We start from the raw sequence: 20,717 nt of genomic DNA, 5'->3' as shown, positions 1-20,717 counted from the left end.
TGGGGTGCGACAAAAGGCAAGCAATTTACAAAAGCAGGCACAGAGTGGACTTATCCTGTTAGAACTTCTACAATCTTAACTTATGATATGACAGGCGCCATCACATACACACACAAGCCCGAGGATGATTAGATAGCCAAAAGGAAAGAGAGCAGATGAGGACGAATGGCCTCACAATACCTGGCGTGGTCGGCCAACCAACGCAACCCAGCATGCTTTGGGAGAGGTAGGAGGGAGAAATACTGGTATCTAAGGTGTGGGAGGTGTGGTGTGGTGCAATATGGGGGGGGTGGTGTCGTGCCAGAGGAAACGGTGATTGTGAATCAGTAATGGATGCTCTTTTGTTCATCCAAAGGGGACGAGATAGAGGGGTGGAAAGAGGGAGAGGAGAGAAGATGCGTGAAGCAAAAGATTCCGAGCCGAGTCATGCATCGTCGTCCAGCGGAAATGTGAAAAAGCATGTTGTGGCGTCATTATTAAGTTTTTTGGTTGATTCATCATCTCTGAGCTATCCTGATTCAGAATCACCCGGGTGCCAGACTCGCATCCTTGAGGAATTGTTTTTAGAGGTGAAAAACAAAATGGCCACCACCGACTTTCGATAAATTCTGTTTTGGGCTATATCTTCACTTCTAATGCACTTACACACAATTTTGGTGTCTACGACTATGTTTTCATGGTCAAGGAATCTGATAATGATAGAATTGAAGGTGTGTATACATATATATATATACATATATATATATATATATATATATATATATATATATATATATATATATATATATATATACACATATATATATATATATATATATATATATACATATATATATATATATATATATATATATATATATATATATATATACATATATATATATATATATATATATACATATATATATATATATATATATACATATATATATATATATATATATATATATATATATATATATATATATATATATATATATACATATATATATATATATATATATATACATATATATATATATATATATATATATACATATATATACATATATATATATATATATATATATATATATATATATATATATATATATATATACATATATACATATATACATATATACATATATACATATATATATACATATATATACATATATACATATATACATATATACATATATACATATATATATATATATATATATATATATATATATATATATATATATATATATATATATATATATATATATATATATATATATATATATATATGACGGCCACCATTTTAATATGAAAAATGGCTATTTCGCAGTTCCACTGATCACTTCGAGTAAGAAATTGAATTTGATGAACCCTCAAATATTAATACTACGAACAATAATAGCCAATGACAGCTGAAGTGACTTACTTGCAATGATCAATGAATTGATGATTATGTTGGAATACAATTTTTACACAAATATATCTGGATACATGTGGATAGTTGACTATGACTTTGGGTTATGCATCAAAGTAAGTATGTACATGTATATGATTTTGAAATTACCTTTTATTTTTAGGCAAACAAATATTAACTTTGTTAAGGATGCAATGTTCTACATGATGTTCAATCTTCGTCATCGTCGTCGTGATTAGCAGTTACTGCCCTTGTCTGTTCTTTACAACAGTCTGATCCAGCATTACAACTGCAAAACATTGAACATGACATCTGTGCTGCCACACAACCACACCTCCCGGTGGAACATGGCTGGCTGGTGGAGCATCCACACTTGATCAGCTGCAGAATGGTGACTGGTGCAGCAGACACATCAGGTGGAAGTGTGGTTGGACACAACGTCGCACCGTCCTCACCTTCTTGCCATCCATACTTGATGGGATCCAAGTTCGGAGGGTCTGACCGAGTGGCCGATTTTCATATATTGACTTGATGATGAGCGAGATGTACATGTTGAACAAAGGCATCATGCGATGGGGGCAACGACTTCAATTTCGGAGCAGAGGTAATCTTGAAGTTGGCCATCTTAGACTTCCACAACTGATACCGGTGTGTGGACATATCACCTTCGACTTTGGAACCATAACAGGCAGCAATGAAGTTAGTTGCCACAAATATCATCTTTTCCTCATCTGCTTCCAGCTGACCAAGTCAGGTGGGATGATGACCGCCCATGAGTACCTTCAGCGCTGTGGCCTTTCCAATGCCAAAAAAATACGACACAGTATCGCATCCGGTCAGAGCATGTACAGCAGGCAGATATTTGGCGATGCGTTTGTGTTTCAGTGCTGTTTGGCGAATGTCTATGTTCACCCTCCCAGCACACGGACTCTCCATGCTGACATCCACAGTCATCTTTTCCTCAAGGTAGAAATGAATCAACAGGACAAAGACATCTGTATCGTCACAGACCACTTTGATGTGTGAGTCACCACTAACACCTAACACAATTCTAACTAAGTGATGGATGATGATAACATCTGCTTCTTCATGGTGTGTTTTCAGATCCTGTCTCTAGAGAGTGGAATTGTTCCATACTTGTACTGGTGTAGTATCTTTTCCGGTGATCACCAGTTTGGTCCGGTTGTCCACAATGTGGGTCATCAGATACTGACAGATCATATCGATCAGTTGTATTTTGTTGTAGGCTACATTTAGGACCACTTTTTGCGCTGGAAGTGTTGTGTGTAAGTTGAGTTGATGTTTTCGACTTGAATCATGACCTGCGCGACTGGATCGCATCATTTGTTTCGTGCTGATTTTGATGTACCTGTCGAAAATCAGGTATACGTCACAACACTCCAGGTGGTATTTGATGGTTCCCATGAAGTTGATCACATAATCCTCAACTGTATCATTTGTGGGCCAATGTACAGTCCATAACATGGCGCATCCATCGATGATGACAGCATCGAGAACGCCTTGGAATCGACTTGATTGCTCAACTTGGAGTTTCGTCTTCAGGATTGCTTTCGACTGAGCCCGCATCGCACCGCTCTCATCAAACAAGGAGACTGGGACAGGGGACAGTTCGTAAGAGATGACATCCTTGATATCAATATCCCTGTATTGTTGGAGACATATGACTCGAGTGTAGATCAATTTTTTATCATACACTGGCCTTCCATCCAGCTTGATGCTCTTTTTGGTCGAAGTCATCAGGGTCACTTTCTTGGTTAGTGTCTTGTTAAAGCTTGTTGGCCATCCAGATTCAAATTCCGCCATCTGTTATCGTCCAATCTTGAGAGAATCATCAACGTTTACCTTGTCTTTCGCATGAAACATAGTAGTAGACACCAAAATTGTGTTTGTAACTGCATTAGAAGTGAAGATAAAGCCCAAAACAGAATTTATCGAAAGTCGGTGGTGGCCATTTTGTTTTTGGCCTCCAAAAAAAATTCCTCAAGGGTGCGAGTCTGGCACCCGGCTGATTCTGATTCAGCATAGCTCAGAGATGATGAATCAACCAAAAAAAAAAACTTCATAATGACACAAAAGCACGCTTTGCCCTGAAATGGCTGTTTGGCATCTATACTATTAACCCTTTGAACCGTCGCGGCCGTTTTACCAGCCGTTATTCAAACCTCAATATATTTGAACGGCCGGTTTACCGGCCATATTCAAACATTCATATTCCCAAGCAGCCGGATTTTTCTCCAGGAAACCAATTTGGGTGGGTGAGCCCAAAGTCAAAGGAGCTCAAGGTTTAAAGGGTTAAGGGTAGAGTACGTGCTTGTCTGCTGGCCTTGGGTGACCACTTAAGGCCAGTATTGTGGTTGGAACCAGAGGTAGAACAGAGTTTGTAATCTCTACGTAGGACTAATAACTGTTATATGCCAATTCTGGAGTTTTGGTGACATTCACGTTTGCTCCATGATCATAAGATTTCGTTCTAATAACTTTGTGAAGACCCCATGCACTTGAGAAATGAACATGTAAAAACAGGTGCTTGTGTACAGTGTATATAGAGTGCAGTCTCGTATGATGTGCTGTTCCAACAGGCTCTAGAGTGTACGAGGTGCAGTGGGACGCAAGAAGCACGCGCCAGCATCAACTCCGCTTTATTGCGCGACCAGATGTACACTCCTGCCACCCCTAGCTGGCGAGGCATGATATACGAAAACCCAATCACGTGACACAGCACACTCCTCCCCTCGTAAAATGACCCGTCACATGATGAACGGACAATCACAACATGACCATCTGAAACCCATCAACACTCATAATCCTCCAAGTACCGCGGCCGCACCCTGACCCGCCTCGGACGGGCAGCGCCGCCAGACAGCCCAGGCTCAGACGCCTCCCGGCTCGGTCGAGGTGACACCCTCGCCGGACTCGCACTTTCCGCAACACCAGCCACCCCCGACCGCCCAGCCTGCCTGACGTCCCCGGGTAGGACGGCATCAGGCGAAGACCCCCTTGGCGTCGGCCCAACCAGCCCCGGCGATACAACGTCAGGTGCCGGCGATACTACCGGTGGGGGTCCCGCATCGTTCGGCCCGGGGAGGTGTGGGGGGGGGGCGACGCTGAACAGCGATCATGCATTTGGTCCACGTGCCGCTTCCACACATCCCCACCATCAGTCCGCACCATGCAATTCGCCGGCCCCAGCACCACAGAGACCACCGCCGGCATCCATTTGGAACCGTGGAAATAATCACGCACCATTACCCGCTGCTCCACCTCGAAGCTGCGCAGCCGCGTCGGACGCGACATTGCCCCACTCCCCGACCCTCCAGGTCGCAGCAAATCCAGCCGGGACCGCAAAGTCCGTCCATAGAGACGAATGGCAGGCGAATCACCCGTGACAGGATGAACTGCGTTCCTGTAATGGAGCAAAAAGACATCGACCACCGTCTGCACAGGTGCAACACCCCCCCTGCGCAAAGCCCGCTTCAACATCTTGACAAACGACTCAGCTTGGCCATTCGTCTCAGGATGATACGGTGCGGACCTTAGATGTCGAATACCATTCTGGCGCATAAACTCATCAAATACACCCGCGAGGAACTGCGGACCATTATCAGAGACCAGGATCTCCGGCAACCCTTTATTAGCAAAGATCGTCCGCAGTTTCTCTACTGTAATGTTTGCTGATGTATGCTGCATTACTACAACCTCCGGCCATTTAGAGAATGCATCGATCACAATCAAAAACATTTTGCCATTAACCGGTCCCGCAAAATCTACATGGACCCTCTGCCAAGCTCGGTCTGGCACAGGCCAGAGACCCGAAGCTCGACGCGGGTTATCAGCATCTGTCTGGCACGTGGCGCAACGCTTAACCAACTGCTCAATGTCTTTGTCCAACCCCGGCCACCACAACAGGCTACGAGCAAGACTCTTGGTCTTCACGATGCCAAGGTGACTGACATGCAGTTCTTCCAAACACCGCTGCCTGAACCTCGGTGGAATCACCGTCCTTATTCCCCACATTACGCGCCGTTGGACCAACGACAGCTCCGATGCGCGTGACGTGAAAGGTTGAAATGCCGGTGTCGAAGGCAGATCGCTCCAATTCCCCATAGAAATCGCCTGGACGACACGGGCAAGCACCGGATCACGAGCCGATTCCACCGCGACCTGCCTGGCCGTGACCGGCCCGCTTTGGACCTGGCCCAGCGCGAACACATCGACCCGGTCGGCCAACTCAGACGCAGCTGGACCCTCCGCACACGGCAAGCGTGAGAGCCCGTCGCAGTTAGCATGCTTCTCGGTGCTTCGGAACTGAATATCATAATCGTAAGCACCCAGAAACAGACACCACCGCTGTATTCGCGCGGCTGCTACCACCAGCACCCTGCGTTCGGGTCTCAGGATGAATTGAAGCGGTTTGTGATCCGTCTGCAAAGTGAAATGCCGCCCCAGCAGGTATTGATGAAACCTCCGCACACCCCAGACGAGGCTGAGAGCCTCACGCTCAATCTGGGAATATCCACGCTCTGCTGTGGACAGGGTCCGGGATGCAAAACAAACAGGCCGCTCGGAACCATCGTCCATCCTGTGGGAGAGCACTGCCCCGATGCCATATGCAGAGCGCATGCCAATAGGAGCGGACGCGCAGGCTCGTAGTGCACGAGGACCGTAGCCTCTGTGAGCAGCCGCTTGACGTGGTCGAACGACGCCTGGTGTGCAGGCCCCCAAGCCCAGCGCTCGTCCTTCCTGAGCAACCGCGTCAACGGCGCAAGTTGTGAGCTGAGCCCGCGCACGAACCTTTGGTAATACTGGGCCATACCAATGAACGAGCGCAGCTGCGTCTTGTCGCGAGGCGGTGGCATGTGCTGAATCGCCTCCACCTTCCGAGGACCTTTCAACAGCCCCTCCGGCGTGATGATGTGCCCGAGGTATTCCAAGCGCTGCTTGAAGAACGCGCACTTGCCCCTGTTCAAGCGCAGGCCGCACGCTTCTAGCTTTGTCAGCACTTGGGCAATGTTCGCAAGATGCTCGTCCGCAGTTTTCCCCGCAATGAGCACATCGTCCAGGTAGGTCTGAGCGGGCAGGCCAATGCAAACCTGATCCATGGCTTTCTGCCACAAAGCTGGGGCCGAAGCAATCCCAAAACAGAGTCGGGTATATCGATAGAGTCCTTGACACGTGTTGATTGTCAAAAGCTCGCTACTCCCGGAATCCATCGGCAGGTGAAAATATGCATCACGCAAGTCGAGCTTCGTGAAGTATTGACTCCCCGCCAATTGCGCATATATTTCATTGATTGACGGCAGTGGATATTGCTCCACGCTGAGCCCCGGGTTAACCGTGGATTTGAAGTCCCCGCACAATCGGACGTCTCCATTCCGTTTCAGCACCGTGACAACTGGGGTGGCCCAATCCGAGCACGACACCCGTTCGAGCACTCCACAGGCCTCCAGCCTATCCAGTTCACCCTTGACCTTGTCCCGCAGGGCATACGGCACCGGACGCGGTTTACAAAACCGAGGAACCACCCCCTCCTTCAAGAAGAGTTTTGCCTCCATGCCCTTGAGTTTCCCAAGGTCGTCGCTAAACAAACCTTGATGTCTTTGAAGAATCTCCTCCAACTGATCCTCCCACCGGCTCGGCACGGGTTGCACAAGGTGAACTGCGGCCCAGTCTTGCCTGATGCGGGCCATTCAATCTCGGCCGAGGAGAGACGGTCCCCTCCCCCGCACGACGTACACCCGAAGCGTGGCGACCTGGCCTTGGTACCGCACAGACACGTCTGCCATCCCGACTGGCGTTATCTTCTCCCGGGTGTACGTGAACAGCGTGAGGTTTGACCTGATAAGCTTCAAGCCGTTGAGTCTACGCGCGGTCTGTTCGCCAATGAGCGACACCGCTGCTCCCGTATCGACCTGGAACGTGATCGGCGTTTTGTTCACTTCGACTTCCACAGTCATCGGGCGCGCCGTCGCCGGGCCAATTGAAAACAGGTCCATCAACAGCCGCTGGTTCCGCCCCGAGTCGCCTCGCACATCGCCATCCATGACCTTAACGGTGGCCGGCGCCCCACGGCACACACGCGCCAAATGACCCACCTTGTGACAATTCAAACACACGTTGCCTTTACACGGGCATGCACGGCGCAGGTGTCGACCTCCACATCCCAAGCGTGTCCGCGGGGTCACCTCGCCGCACGCGCGGCCGCGTGGCGACGTCCGACCCGCATCGAAGGTCGTGCGCGCGTCCCGGGGTGCTCGCGACCCCGCGTGGCCGGTGATGGCTCGAACATCCCCGCGAGTCTGCTCGACCGCTGTAGCCGTGCTGACCACCGAGTCGAATGTAATGGCTTCACCCTTCAGCCGTAAAACCGCTGAAACCATCTTCGCATCTCGTAAACCAGCGATAAAACGATCTCTGAGCCGAGCTGGACGCTCCCCCGCCGTGAACTTGCAGGCCACGGAAGAACGCTTAATCCGCGCCACGAAATCAGCGACGTGTTCCTCTGCCCCTTTCGAGAGCCGATCGAACTGGTATCGAGCGAGCTGTAATGACTTCTCCAGCGCCATGTGTGCTTTCATTTTCTCCACAATGTCCCGAAACGACAGCTCGTCATCCCGGGGCCTGTTCGGTGCCACCAAATCACCCAGTAGCCGATAATGCTCGGCGAAAGCGAAGCGAGCAAGATCGACTTCTGTTTGCTCTCGTCGACCACATCGTTCGCGTGGAAATAGCATCCCAATTGCTCCGAAAACAATTCGAAGTCGTCTCCGTCGAAAACGGGCACAAGTCCGTATTCAACCATCCTCGTCAGCCAACTAGAGTGTACGAGGTGCAGTGGGATGCAAGAAGCACGCGCCAGCATCAACTCCGCTTTATTGCGCGACCAGAAGTACACTCCTGCCACCCCTAGCGGGCGAGGCATGATATACGAAAACCCAATCACGTGACACAGCACAGGCTCCACCGACATTTTGACAGAATAAGTTTTTAATTATATCCCGTATGTCTTTTGACATTGCTGTCCTCATTTTATTCTGCATAATAATCCTATGTCCCTGTGCATGCAATACATGAACAACAGAACTGCAGCTCAAAGGAGTAAAAAAGGAAGCAAGAAACATTAAATATAACAGTGCAGTGTCATCTTGCGTTATTTGTAAAAATTTGGCAGAGAATTGTGAGAGATGTAATTAATATTTAATGTACATAGAAGTTAAATTAGTTGGTGAGTGTTGACTCAGAATGCAATATATTGCTCATTGTTATGTGTGCCATTCCGTAGTGCTGCCAATAAGATAAATGTCATAATTCCAGCAACAGGTAATGAGTGAAGAGTGAGGCAATGCTATTTGATTTGCTGCAATTTTTGTTGCAACATTTTTTTTGTATTCCTTGTCGAGGCTCGTATGAGAGCTCACACATAACGCACAGCAAGGGGGGCATGAGACAGGAGGGGCAAGTGTGGCTGAGCAACATTTTCTGTTGCTCTGTTCTGATGCCGAGGTCGGTTGACTGGAGTGGTTAGCAGGCTGGAAAAATGCATCCTTACCAGTAAATTTAGCCACTCCGGCTTCCTCTGCCACGTTAGAGAGGGCAATCACTCCACGGGTCACGTCGCTGGCTGCAGCATCCATCTCAATGAGGGCATGAGGTCCCACACTCCCGCTTGCGTAATTGGCCACGTACATCGAATACCTACCCAAGCCCTGCAAAATGCAATTAAATGGAAGATAAGCATATTTTGTGAAATAATAATGGAGTGGATTTATTGTCGGACAAAGAAGGAATGAAACAATATGGGCCGCAAATTAAATTCAGAGATTGAAAATATTTCAGCATGACCACAACTTTGATGTAAATTTATGGGAGATTACAGAATACACTTCACACTTCCATGTATTACATAGATTAAGGCATTTGTGAATTACAATTTCTGTGTGTGTGTGTGTGTGTGTGTGTGTGTGTGTGTGTGTGTGTGTGTGTGTGTGTGTGTGTGTGTGTGTGTGTGTGTGTTTTGAGAAGCTGCAGAGATGACCAAACAGGGAGGTCCAGAAGAAACACCATGAGTATACACATTCATTAACAACCAACTATAAATGATGTGAACATAAAACTGGTGTCACTGTACAAATCAAAGTCTCAGGTTTTGTTGTTGTAAGATGTTCAACATGAGCACCATTATGATGAAGCATAGCATTAAGGCTATATCAGTATGTACATGTGGTCCATAACTTTAACGCATGTGCAATGAGCCAATGACAGATAGACGTGTTCAGATCATTGACAGTCCTGAGGCCATCATATATATATATATATATATATATATATATATATATATATATATATATATATATATATATATATATATATATATATATATATATATATATATATATATATATATATATACATACTTGCTCCTTTTGGAACAGTGATTCCAGTTTGTACCATCACTGTCATGTTAATAATAAATATTGTCGACCGAGAATTAACAGGGTCCAACTACACTTTTTTAAAGTTTGAGAAAAATGAAATCAAAAATTCAAAGTGGAATTGCCGCAATCTCATAACATTTTATTTTCATATCGTGTGCTACATAGCAGGTACATATAAAGGTTACATAAAATAATCTTACTTAGTTTCTTCTGTTGCCCTTCTACATGGACTTCTTCTAAATTTGAATGAAATGTCAGATAGACCCTGTTAATTCTCGGTCGACGATACGTAAAAGCAAGATTTCATTTGGAACACCCTGATAAGTTGACTTCAAAACTTGTATCGTTATTAATCAAAAGCTAGTGACTTCATGACATTAACTGGAACGGCACTCGGTGGAGCATATACCTCCACCAGGCTGAACAGTTTACGTTTTGTATCCCACTGATAGGCCAGATCGAGGACCTGAACCTGAACCAGATGGCCAGATGGACCTGAACGAAAATTTAATCGGCTTGTTCTCGTCACCTAACCCACTCAGTCACCAAGTTTCATCTGAATCCGTCCACAAAGTTTTGAGATATCATGCTACTTTTATCCTTTTTGGCCCAATCTCTCAATGGTGAAGAATCACTTTCAAAATTCTCGGATCTAAATATTCACACAAATTTCATCAATTCGGCCTGGTTACACCCAACTTGTCCACCAAGTTCTGTCCAAATCCATCCATAACTTTTTGAGATAGCATGCCATATACGGTATTTCATTTTTGGCACAATCTCTCAATGGTGAAGAATCACTTAAAATTTTCTCGCATCCGGATCCAAAGCTTCATCAAAGTCTAATCAATTCGTCCTTGTCACAAACCCAACAAGTCCACCAAGTTTCAATCGATTCCATAACTTTTTGAGATATCATGCTCACACAGACAGACAGACAGATAGACAGACAGACAGAGACAAACGGGGTGAAAACATAACCCCATCCACCTTCGGTGGAGGAGACAATAACAGTGAGAGCGTGTGCAGTTCGGCAAGCTCTTAAGGTAGTGACTAAGCTGATGAAAGTAGCCATTAAGACAACTTTCAATCATACAGAGCTTGAAATGATAAAAAATAAGAAAACATCTACCCACAAGCACTGCAACATTGGCAGGAATTACTGACATAATGGACAGATCATGGGAAGTAACTAATATGCATCTCCAAGAAATGGTAAAGTGGACAAGATCATTACAAATCCATAAGAAGGGCATATCAGGTATTGCATACTAATGGATGGCCTTCACAAGCACTTAATTTTTTTGTAACTACCGAATAAGCCACCAAAAGTGGTGCCGTTGACCACCCAGACTGAACTCTGAACCAAAGTCAGAGAGCTGCATGGTCCACAAAATCCTATTTCACACTGTGTCGCACTGATGAAAGAGTTCAACTATTGTGGCAACCTAGTGAATCATGCAAACAGCTCAGGCCACTGGAGGTGAAATATTGGTCTTGGCAATGCTGTGTTAGCATGGTTTATAACATTTCCTCCCAATTTAAAGCTTGGTGACATCCATAGAGTGTCTCGATATCCTGGCAGGTCAGGTTCACACCTTCCTTCTGCTCGCGTATCATGATAACGATGCGATGTTTCCAGTCACTGTCATTATCCAGCCATTCCAAGTGTTGCTTGATTCATTTGAGGAAGACACTGTCTGCCTCCTCAACTGCCCTTTTGTTTAATTCAGCTCTGCTTTCTTGGACGAATGGTACCATGTATTACAGTGGATGCTATTTACCGTTTTGTGGAATTAATGTAAAGCTTTGTTATTCTTCAGGTGAAAAGCAATCTAACACACCAGTGCATTAAGCAATTATTTTGGCAGCCAATTGAATGGATCTACTGTATTTACATAAATTCGTTTTTTCGCAATCCCTTAACCCAATTTGTCATTTCAGTCTTAAAAGGTAGCTTCATCATCATCACGTACCATGATCTTTCAGTGCTTCGGTGCTGTCGGAGCAGTTTTTTGGTGAGGGTTACACTCCTCGAAGGGTCGTCACTTCGACATGGGACACTCAGTTGAGTGTGTAGGAATTTGTAATTTTTTTCAGGGTGCTGGCGATCGTGAAGAGTAGGCGAGCTCAGGAAACCGTAGGATTTTTAATGTTTCACCAACCAATGCTGGCAGACGGGACGCCCAGTTTAACGTCCATCCGAGGGACGGCACACCCAATGATCCCTCCCCGCTGCATGTGAAACACCAGCATTGCAGTTTATAGCTGCGTCTGATTCAAACCCAGCCTAAACAGAGCAGAGGCATACCTCTTGTCTGGATTCTAGATTATCCTGCCAGTTCTAAAATGCATACCTCACTAAAATGTAGTGGTCATAAATAATGAAAGTGTTGCACCTGAAGTTTAGAAAAACTTTGATCTGAAAATTCTCAGAGTTCAATCAAAAATAAAGAAATAATTCATGCCATTGATGTGCATTTGGTACTGCAGAGCACTGAGAGTTCCCAAACCGTATCCCCATGCTTTTTAATGTGCAATCTCTCCGATTGCTCATGTGTTGTTCATAACTGAGTTGGAAAATAAATAATAAAACGGGAATTTTTTTTCCTGTTAAAGCAAACCATTTAGTTAAATAAACATTCTATTGTGCATGAAATCTTGTGATTATTGTACAAATAACCTTGGATATTTTTTTTTTTGGACTAATCGTTTGTAAAGCATTATTTATTGCTGTTTTAGCAGTGCCATTAATTATGCACCCAACAGACATTTCATTAATTTGTAATTTATGGCTTGCTTGCCCTTGCATTCTTGGCTACTCATGATGGTGGTGTGTAATTATCAAATTACATCAAGCAAACATTGTCATATTAGAACAAACAGCATTGTTCTGCACAAGTTTATGCTTCATCCTAATCACTTCATTCAGAGAGTGGAGATGCCATATTATCTTGATTATCAGGCTTACTTGTGCAATAACAATTGTTTTGTGCCATTTTTGAGTTGTTTTTTTTTTTGTGCCAGGTTTGCATTCACACTTTTGTGGTGGCACGTATAGCCGACTATGGTTAACCCAGCTCGATACGGTCCGTTTGACATGGCAGATACACATCGTCTCAGCGATGTAGAATGATCTGCATCAGATGCTGGCTCAGGAAAGTCCAGCTTCAGGCCAGTATGAAAATCCTGATGTAGTTGTGGCCCTTGAGGCTGTACATTATACTAAAGTGCATTGTCGGAGTTTTGATTCCATTTCAGCGCAAGACAGACGACAAATCTTCTTTTTGTATTCAAGACTCAGCTATTCCCAGAAGGCAGTTTGCAAATCAAGTGAGAGTTTTCAATTAAGGTGTCAATCACGATCGAGTTGTATCTGAGACAATGCCAGATTATAATTGTTTTTATACTCGTGAGAAATTACAAATCCGTGGATTCAAGTTTAGCTTGGTAGATACAGATATATTGCACAGCAATCTACGAAGGCCATAGTTTAATTTACTGCGGTTCCAATGAAACCTGCAGTGAAAGACACACGGTTACCGTTGAATTGAACAGAGCACTCCACACACTAATGCAATTCTGCTGGAGCCGCTTTGGAGTGAATTGGCAAACTTAACTGCTCTCGCCCCTGACTCAACTCCGGCAAGAGGTGTTGTTGTGAATTCATTTCAATTGTCCCCATGGTCACAAACACTTGAGTTGCAACGAGTATATATATACGTGAGCATTGAAAGTTGGTTCTGCTTCCACTGTGCCTGCAACATGCAAAATTGTCCTGATTTATTTATCAACCTTTGTTTTATTTCGTTATTTGCATGAAAAAGTGCCTAATAATTATTACATCAATAGCCTCGGGGAAACAAATTCACAATCCGATATTTAATCTTCTACGTCTGCCCTCGACCCCATATTGGGTTTTTGTTTGCTCATTCGAATGCGTGTTCGACAGCAGGTATGTAGCATGTTTTTTTTTTTTCAACTGCCACAGTTGTGCAAATGATGCAGTGCCCCTCATCTCTACTTTGTACAAGGACACAATAGCGTATGTATGTTCCAATGTAGCAAATACTGCTCTCGTGAATTTTTCATCCAGAATCTGGAAACTTGTGATTTTTCACTTCTTTAGACCACTACAAGGCTCTATTCTTCATTGCACGGCCCGCGGGCCACTGGTGGCCTCAAGTGTGGCCCCTGACGTGCGGCGGATAATAAACAAATGTGAAAAAACCCACATCATAATCCACCATAAATGCTATCGAATTGACCCAATGATTTCAAATGAGTGTTCCAACGCAAAGCATAAAACTAAAAGAACTACTGTACATCAGTGTATGGCAGTATACAAACAATTATGCTTGCAGCCCATTTAACCACAACAAAGAAGAGTACGTGGGGGTGGGGCCTAATCGCAGCCATTACGGAGTCCTCCAGGTGGTGTGATGGCTCTCACACTGGTCTTGTCGGCAAAAGTGGCCCCCCTCTAAAAAATATAGTGAAGATCACTACTATAAGGAGTCAAAACCAAATGTTTCTCATTTTACACGCATGAATCCGACCAAAATCCAACATGGCAACCGCGGAATACAGGAAATAAATATATCAACATAAAGACATGGATAAACTTTCTTTTTGTACGTTTTCAGCAATGAGGAACTCAGTTAACCACATTTTTATCGGATGTACATGAAGCAAATCATCGATCTGCTTCAATTCCTGCAAGGCACATGCAAACGGAACTAGCTTTGCATCTTACTTCATTGGAAAAGATGTGCACCTACTTCTTCACATTCAAGAGGCACGACTCTGCCCAAAACATTTCAGAACATGTGGTAGACATGTATCAACTATTGCAGATACATCCATCCATATGGCAGGAACTCGACAGTGGTGAGTTTGCAGTCAATACCAATTCTGCTGCATTCACATCCATCAGCCCAGATCAAGCCAAGAACATGTCAACAAAGTACATAAAGGAGATGGTGCCATGACTGGTATGACAACAGATCCTCAATCCTTGCTCAAGTACTGTTTAAACGCACCACAACAAGTGTGACTTGTGGGAGAGACTGAAACAGACAATGCCCACAAAGGTATATCATGATGTAATGGACATGGAATCACGTGGAAACAAGGCTCTCACTACGTCTGTTGAGGAAAGAATCAATGGAGAAAAAAAATATGTGGGATAAAATGCCAAAACTGAAAGATCTGACTTGGAGTGATGGATGCAAAACTGTCAGTCTTAAGATGGCAGCTGAAATTGTCAGTTTGAAAACAACAAACTCCATATTTGGTCACTTATTCCTCATTGCAAACGATCCAGAGAACTGGATCAGAAGACGTCGTTTGGAAAGCATGAGTTTGCTAATTTCAATGTAACTCTCATGATGCCTGATGGTTATCCACTGCCCTGCTCCAGCAAATCCACACTCATCGACGAACTGGAGGGCAAGGTATCAGAGACAACCATGCCTGACACCGCTCAAACATCTATTGATGAAGACAGACTTGACCAACCCGAATCGTTGCAAGGTTCGACTTGCATCGAAATTGATGGTATGGCCCTCATACAAGAGCCGATTGGTCATAAAAGCCAAATTATAAACTGCAAAAATCTCTCTGACTTATTCGTTCACTCCGTTATCAGCAAATCCTGCAATTACAGTGAAACATACATTCTGTTCGATAATTACAGCATTAAGCTTTCTCAAAAAGATGGAACAAGCCAAATACGGAAAGCAGGCAGATCATCTAACGGGGTAAAAGGTAGAAGATACCACATGCATAAAGGATTTCAAGACATTTCTGAGTAACCCACTGATCGGTTGGATCTGGATCCAGACCTGAAGCAAAATATGTTCCGCTTGTTCTTGTCACCTCCCAACTCATCCACCAAGTTTTGTCATCAGCCATCCAAAACATTTTGATATATCATGCTATACAAATATAGTTTTAGGCCCCATCACTTAATTATGAATCACTTTAACAATTTTTTTTTTCCAGAATCTGGATGTGGATCCAGATCACCAAAATCTAATCAATTCATACGTGTTGCACAGCTAACCTGTCCACCAAGATTCATCTGAATCCGTCCATAACTTTTTGAAATATCCAGCTCACAAACAGACAGACAGCATGAAAACATAACCTCAGTCCACCTTTGGTGGTGGAGGTAATCACATCACCACAATCGCTTTCCAACAAAAGCACAACAATAAAATACTCAACCAGTCACACCCCATGATCCATCCATCTGAACAAACCCTCCAATAGGAGAAGGATGTGGGGGAGAACAATAGATGTGGGGGATGGGCAGACAGCACAGAGAGAGGCAGCCATAGGTAGAGCTAATGGGGTTTTAGGTTGCATTCAGAGGGGGATAAATTATAAATTAAAGTAATTGTTAATACTATATAGGAATTTAGTGAAGCCTCATCTGGAATATTGTGTACAGTTTTGGTCACCACATCTGAGAAAGACATAACTGCCATAGAGAGGTTACAACATAGACCTAGGTTGATTCCAGGCCCATCTAGACTCTGCTATGAGGAGTGACTGAAAGAGAGAGGACTTTTTACATGAGAAAGGATGCGATTATGAAGGGATAATGATGGGAGAGACAAAACAAGTGCAGACTAATTTTTCAGCAGAATGGGCAGTGCAGGACAGTTTAAGATTAAAAAAGGAGAGTTTGGATGGTAGTAAGGCATGGTCTTCCACTCAGAGTGGCGAATGCACGGAATGGTGTAGTCACAGTAGTAGTATAGGAAAGGGGGATTCAAAGCCACCTTGTGTTTTATAGGGCTCCAGAGCTTTGGGAATGCTCCCAGACCCATACCTTTTGAGATGAATATTGGCGTCCTGAGGTAATAGAGGTCTAAGTTGAACCACCGATATTTCCATTTAGACATTGGTATTTTCCTTAGTATGCCCAGGCATTTGCAACACAGAGGTCTGACTTGTACTACCGAAACATTCAATTTGAGCTATCTCAGTTAGTAATATATAGTAGCATCAATGAAAGAATGAGGCGTGGCATTGCTATGAAATTCAATCTCGCGGCCTGATTAATAGCGAAGCTAAAGAAATTAGAGACAGTCAAGCAAACGCTTTGCTTTTGTAAAGCAAAAAAGGATCTCAAAGTCATCTGCCTGAGGTATATCCTATGCACCAGTCATCTCCATTTTCAAGCCACCACTGGAGAAGGAGGATGCCCCATCATTCAGGCTGGGTGCCATCAAATTATTGTCTCCGAAAACTTTCTCAGCGAACTCGACGATCTTGTCCGGCGAGTTCAGGTAGAGTTGGGACTCAGCGACCACCACCAACTGAAAGGAGCCGTGTTCCTCGACCAAGACACCAGGAATGACATTGATTGTGTCGCTATGACCATCAAGCACTCCATTGCGACAGTCAAAAGGAAGTACAACATTTGTTTGGACTGTCGCGTTGAGATATTGGTTAACGCTGAGCTGATACTTCAGAGCTGACCTACGCCGAGTGCGGAGAGGTCCGAGAGTTGAAAGGAACCATCTTCGATAAAGCACAGTTATACCACCAGGAGGGGCAGAATGTCAAATCGGAATCGTTCAACCTGAATCACCACTTTCAGCTCTGGATGGACCGCATCTTAGCTTGAGAGCTGGAGGAGGAGCTCAGAGATAAAGACGACCCTGATAATACTTAAGGAGAAAAACTCCTGGAGCAACTCCGGGAAATCATTCAGCGCGCCAACAAAAACCATCTCCTACCCACAGTTGATGACATCCAAGCAATGCTGAAAGAAATCGGATGAACGGATCTGAATAAAAACTCCGCTCATATTATGTGATGTTTCATGGGTATTGACCCCCTGCAGCTTCCTGAATTGAACTGCCAATGGGCAAAAAATCTTTTCACGGAAGCCATCAAAATTTGGGACCGGGTCCAACCCACCGAGCGGGTGAACTGCCATTATTACCCTGACGACATATTCAAGATTCTTGATGCAATTCTTCCCGAAGATACTGGTCTGTTGGCACTAGTAGCAAAGGAGCTCCGACAGGTCCTCGACTGCATACACATGCAGGGACGGGCTACTCTCGAAAAATGCGACAGGTAGTGAGAAAAAAATTTGTTTAGAGCCTTCTGAGATAGAGTTGATCTGTATGGTATCTGTATGCCACTAGATAGAGTGGGTAAAAGCTCAGGGGCACCAACAGCTCTAGTTATCGTGGCCGATGAAGGCGGCGACTGGATCATACTCCGTCGCAACGTTTGTTTTCTCTAATTATTTGGCATAAAATGAACCCAAAATTTATTTTCCATACAGATCATATAATTTATCAGTCCAGGGTACTGTGTTGAGTACATCAACGACTTTAAAGAACTCATTAGTCCATCTCTTAGAATGTCAAAATGTGATTTCCATCGGTGTATTCGTTCGATATCGCCAACTCTAAACTTTGGTTTCCTCAAATTAATTTCTTGTTCATCTTTTAATTTTACCAATGGTTATGAGGGTTTCGATTTTGTTCTGGAGTGAACTGTATCATTGTAAGCATCCACAACATGTTGTATGACAGAAACCCATTTATTATGGCCGAGGTGAGTAAACTTTTTGTATAATCTCTCCTTCAAAGTGTGATTAAAATGCTCAATGACAACAGCCTTTCCTTCATTAAAGGTACTGTACAATGTAATACCATGGGCCTTCATAAAATCCATAAATATTATATTATAGAACTCTGTTCCCTCATCAGTCCAATAATTTCTTTGGCTTCCTTTTACTTTTCTAAATATCCCATTGCAGGCTAACATAAGAGTACTTCCCCCTTTTGTTTTTCAAAGGAACAACCCACGCATATCTATATCTCAAATCAATAACGGTTAAAGCATACTTATATCCCCTGTCATTATTAAGTTCAATCTAATTGCTCTTCAGGCTTAATGGCATCAATTGTTTTTTGCTCCGCTAAAGTAGAAACACAAAGTCCCAGTCGTAATTTAGCACTTATCTTCTTCACGATAAATCTATCAACTTTCTCTCTCAACGTTAGATTTCGTTTCAAAGACAAATTATATACCATTCCCCTATCACCTTCATGTTTTTCATCCAAAGTAGTGCTATTCCCATAATCAGTATCGTGTTTCATACACACTTCATCAACCCTATTGTTGGGTCTGCTCCAAGATTTAGGATTGCCAGCTTCATCTAATCTCTTCTCCAGGTTTGTGCCAGGACCACAGAACGAATACCCCGGTAGATGTAGTTCTCCGGGTATCCCAGTCATTGTAAATTTACTTCCTGATAGCAATTTTTATATATCTCCTCCACTTTTCTGCATAGAAATGAATTGTCTCTTTTTATTTCCACACATCGTACATATTCCTTTCTATATAACTCTATGATTTCTCCTTTTTAGACTAGAGATATCTCTAGTCTCAGTTTTCTTTTTACACTTGAGACAATGAATCATTCTATTTTAACTCCTACAAATTATAAGAAGCTTTTTCGCTTTCAACATAAACATTTGGATCTTTACTTTGAAAAAGCGGATAATACAAAGTAATGTCTCATACTTTTCTCCATATAGTAGCCATGACTACACTATGTACTAAGATTTTCTTCTCTCATTTTTAAGGATTAAGAAGAACAAATGTGAAGTGGAATCTCCATCTTCTCCATCAGCTATAGTCTCAACCTTTTCAGTAAACTCTTTTCTCAGCTTTTCTAATCACAAAGTTTTCTCTCCTTCACTTAAATCACTCGTTTTAATTACTGTCTCGACCTTTTTACCTTTTAGGTCTAATTTATTTACCCTTTCCAAAAATTATTCATCACTCATTGTTTCAACGTGTTCCTTTTAATCTTTTCCATCCTCATCCCTTTTCACCTTTGAACCATCTCCCCTAAGAATATCATCGATGTATTCGTCTAGATTTGACAATATTCTTGCATCTGTAATTATTTTCTTTAGAATGGGGAACCAGTAACATTTATTCACCGTTTCTAAAAGAGCGCTGTTTTGCAAATTTTAATACCTTATGTTTATTTAATATTCTCATTAAATCTGTATTTGAAGGTTGACAAACATCAGTGTAAAAACCACATACTAATTTAGAATGTTCCATTGTTATGTTGTCGGTCATATTTCTTCAAATATCTAACGCTTTTTTATCGCAAGTATCCTGAGATACAAAAATGGTAATTTTCTTGAAGAGTTACCTCGCTTCCTGCCATTTATTATAGGTATTTTATTCTTTTAAAATATACGAAATATTAAGATGAATACACCAAACACCACCCCATCTTCCAATCATCATATCGGTTTGAAAACCCTTACTTATTACAAATAATTGTGTTTCGCTTGAATTCATAACATAAACCATAGTGAGGCTTTCATAGATTTATTTCTGATCAAAATCTTTTATTTGTTGTTTGCTCATTGTGCTTCCACAAATGTCATTGGCTCTGCTGAGTGGATAATAGTTTTCCTTGTAAGAACGTTTCAATTGTTCAAGATAGGTTTTTTTCAAAATGACCAATTATACCCTAAATCCAGCATATCATATCCCCAAGATGCTACTCTCATCTGGACTACATGCCCTTGTTTATAAAATTATATTTCTATTGGAGCGTTGGACAATGTAGCACTCAGCATTGATATTGCTATTTCTGCATTTTTTGAATAAATAGCCATTTTGCTTTTGGTGAGGTGTTGTGCCAAATCAGTTAATCTCACCAAGTTGTCATCTGTAGGACTCAGGTAATTGGTTAATCTACATATTAATACTGAAGGACCAATTTTGTGCTCCTCCTAGCGGTCGTGTCACGTTGTTCTCGGTACTGTGACCTGAGAAGTTTTGACACGGTGTAT

General features: G+C 43.2%; 1 protein-coding gene across 1 annotated transcript in view; it reads right to left on the bottom strand.

Annotated features, from left to right (window-relative positions):
• The window catches only part of LOC147022196 (cartilage acidic protein 1-like), a 211,402-nt gene that overhangs the window by 127,346 nt on the left and 63,339 nt on the right, over positions 1-20,717 (bottom strand). Inside the window, exon 4 of the mRNA XM_085890487.1 lies at positions 8,970-9,126. Within this exon, the coding sequence (XP_085746613.1) occupies positions 8,970-9,126 (157 nt within the window). The remainder of the gene's footprint in view (positions 1-8,969; positions 9,127-20,717) is intronic.

Source organism: Eptatretus burgeri, chromosome 8 (genome assembly GCF_056783735.1).
Source record: "Eptatretus burgeri isolate ZD-2024b chromosome 8, Ebu_testis_v1, whole genome shotgun sequence".
NCBI lineage: Eukaryota > Metazoa > Chordata > Myxini > Myxiniformes > Myxinidae > Eptatretus > Eptatretus burgeri.
Note: the sequence above shows the minus strand (reverse complement) of the source record. Positions and strands in the feature narration are given on the sequence as shown.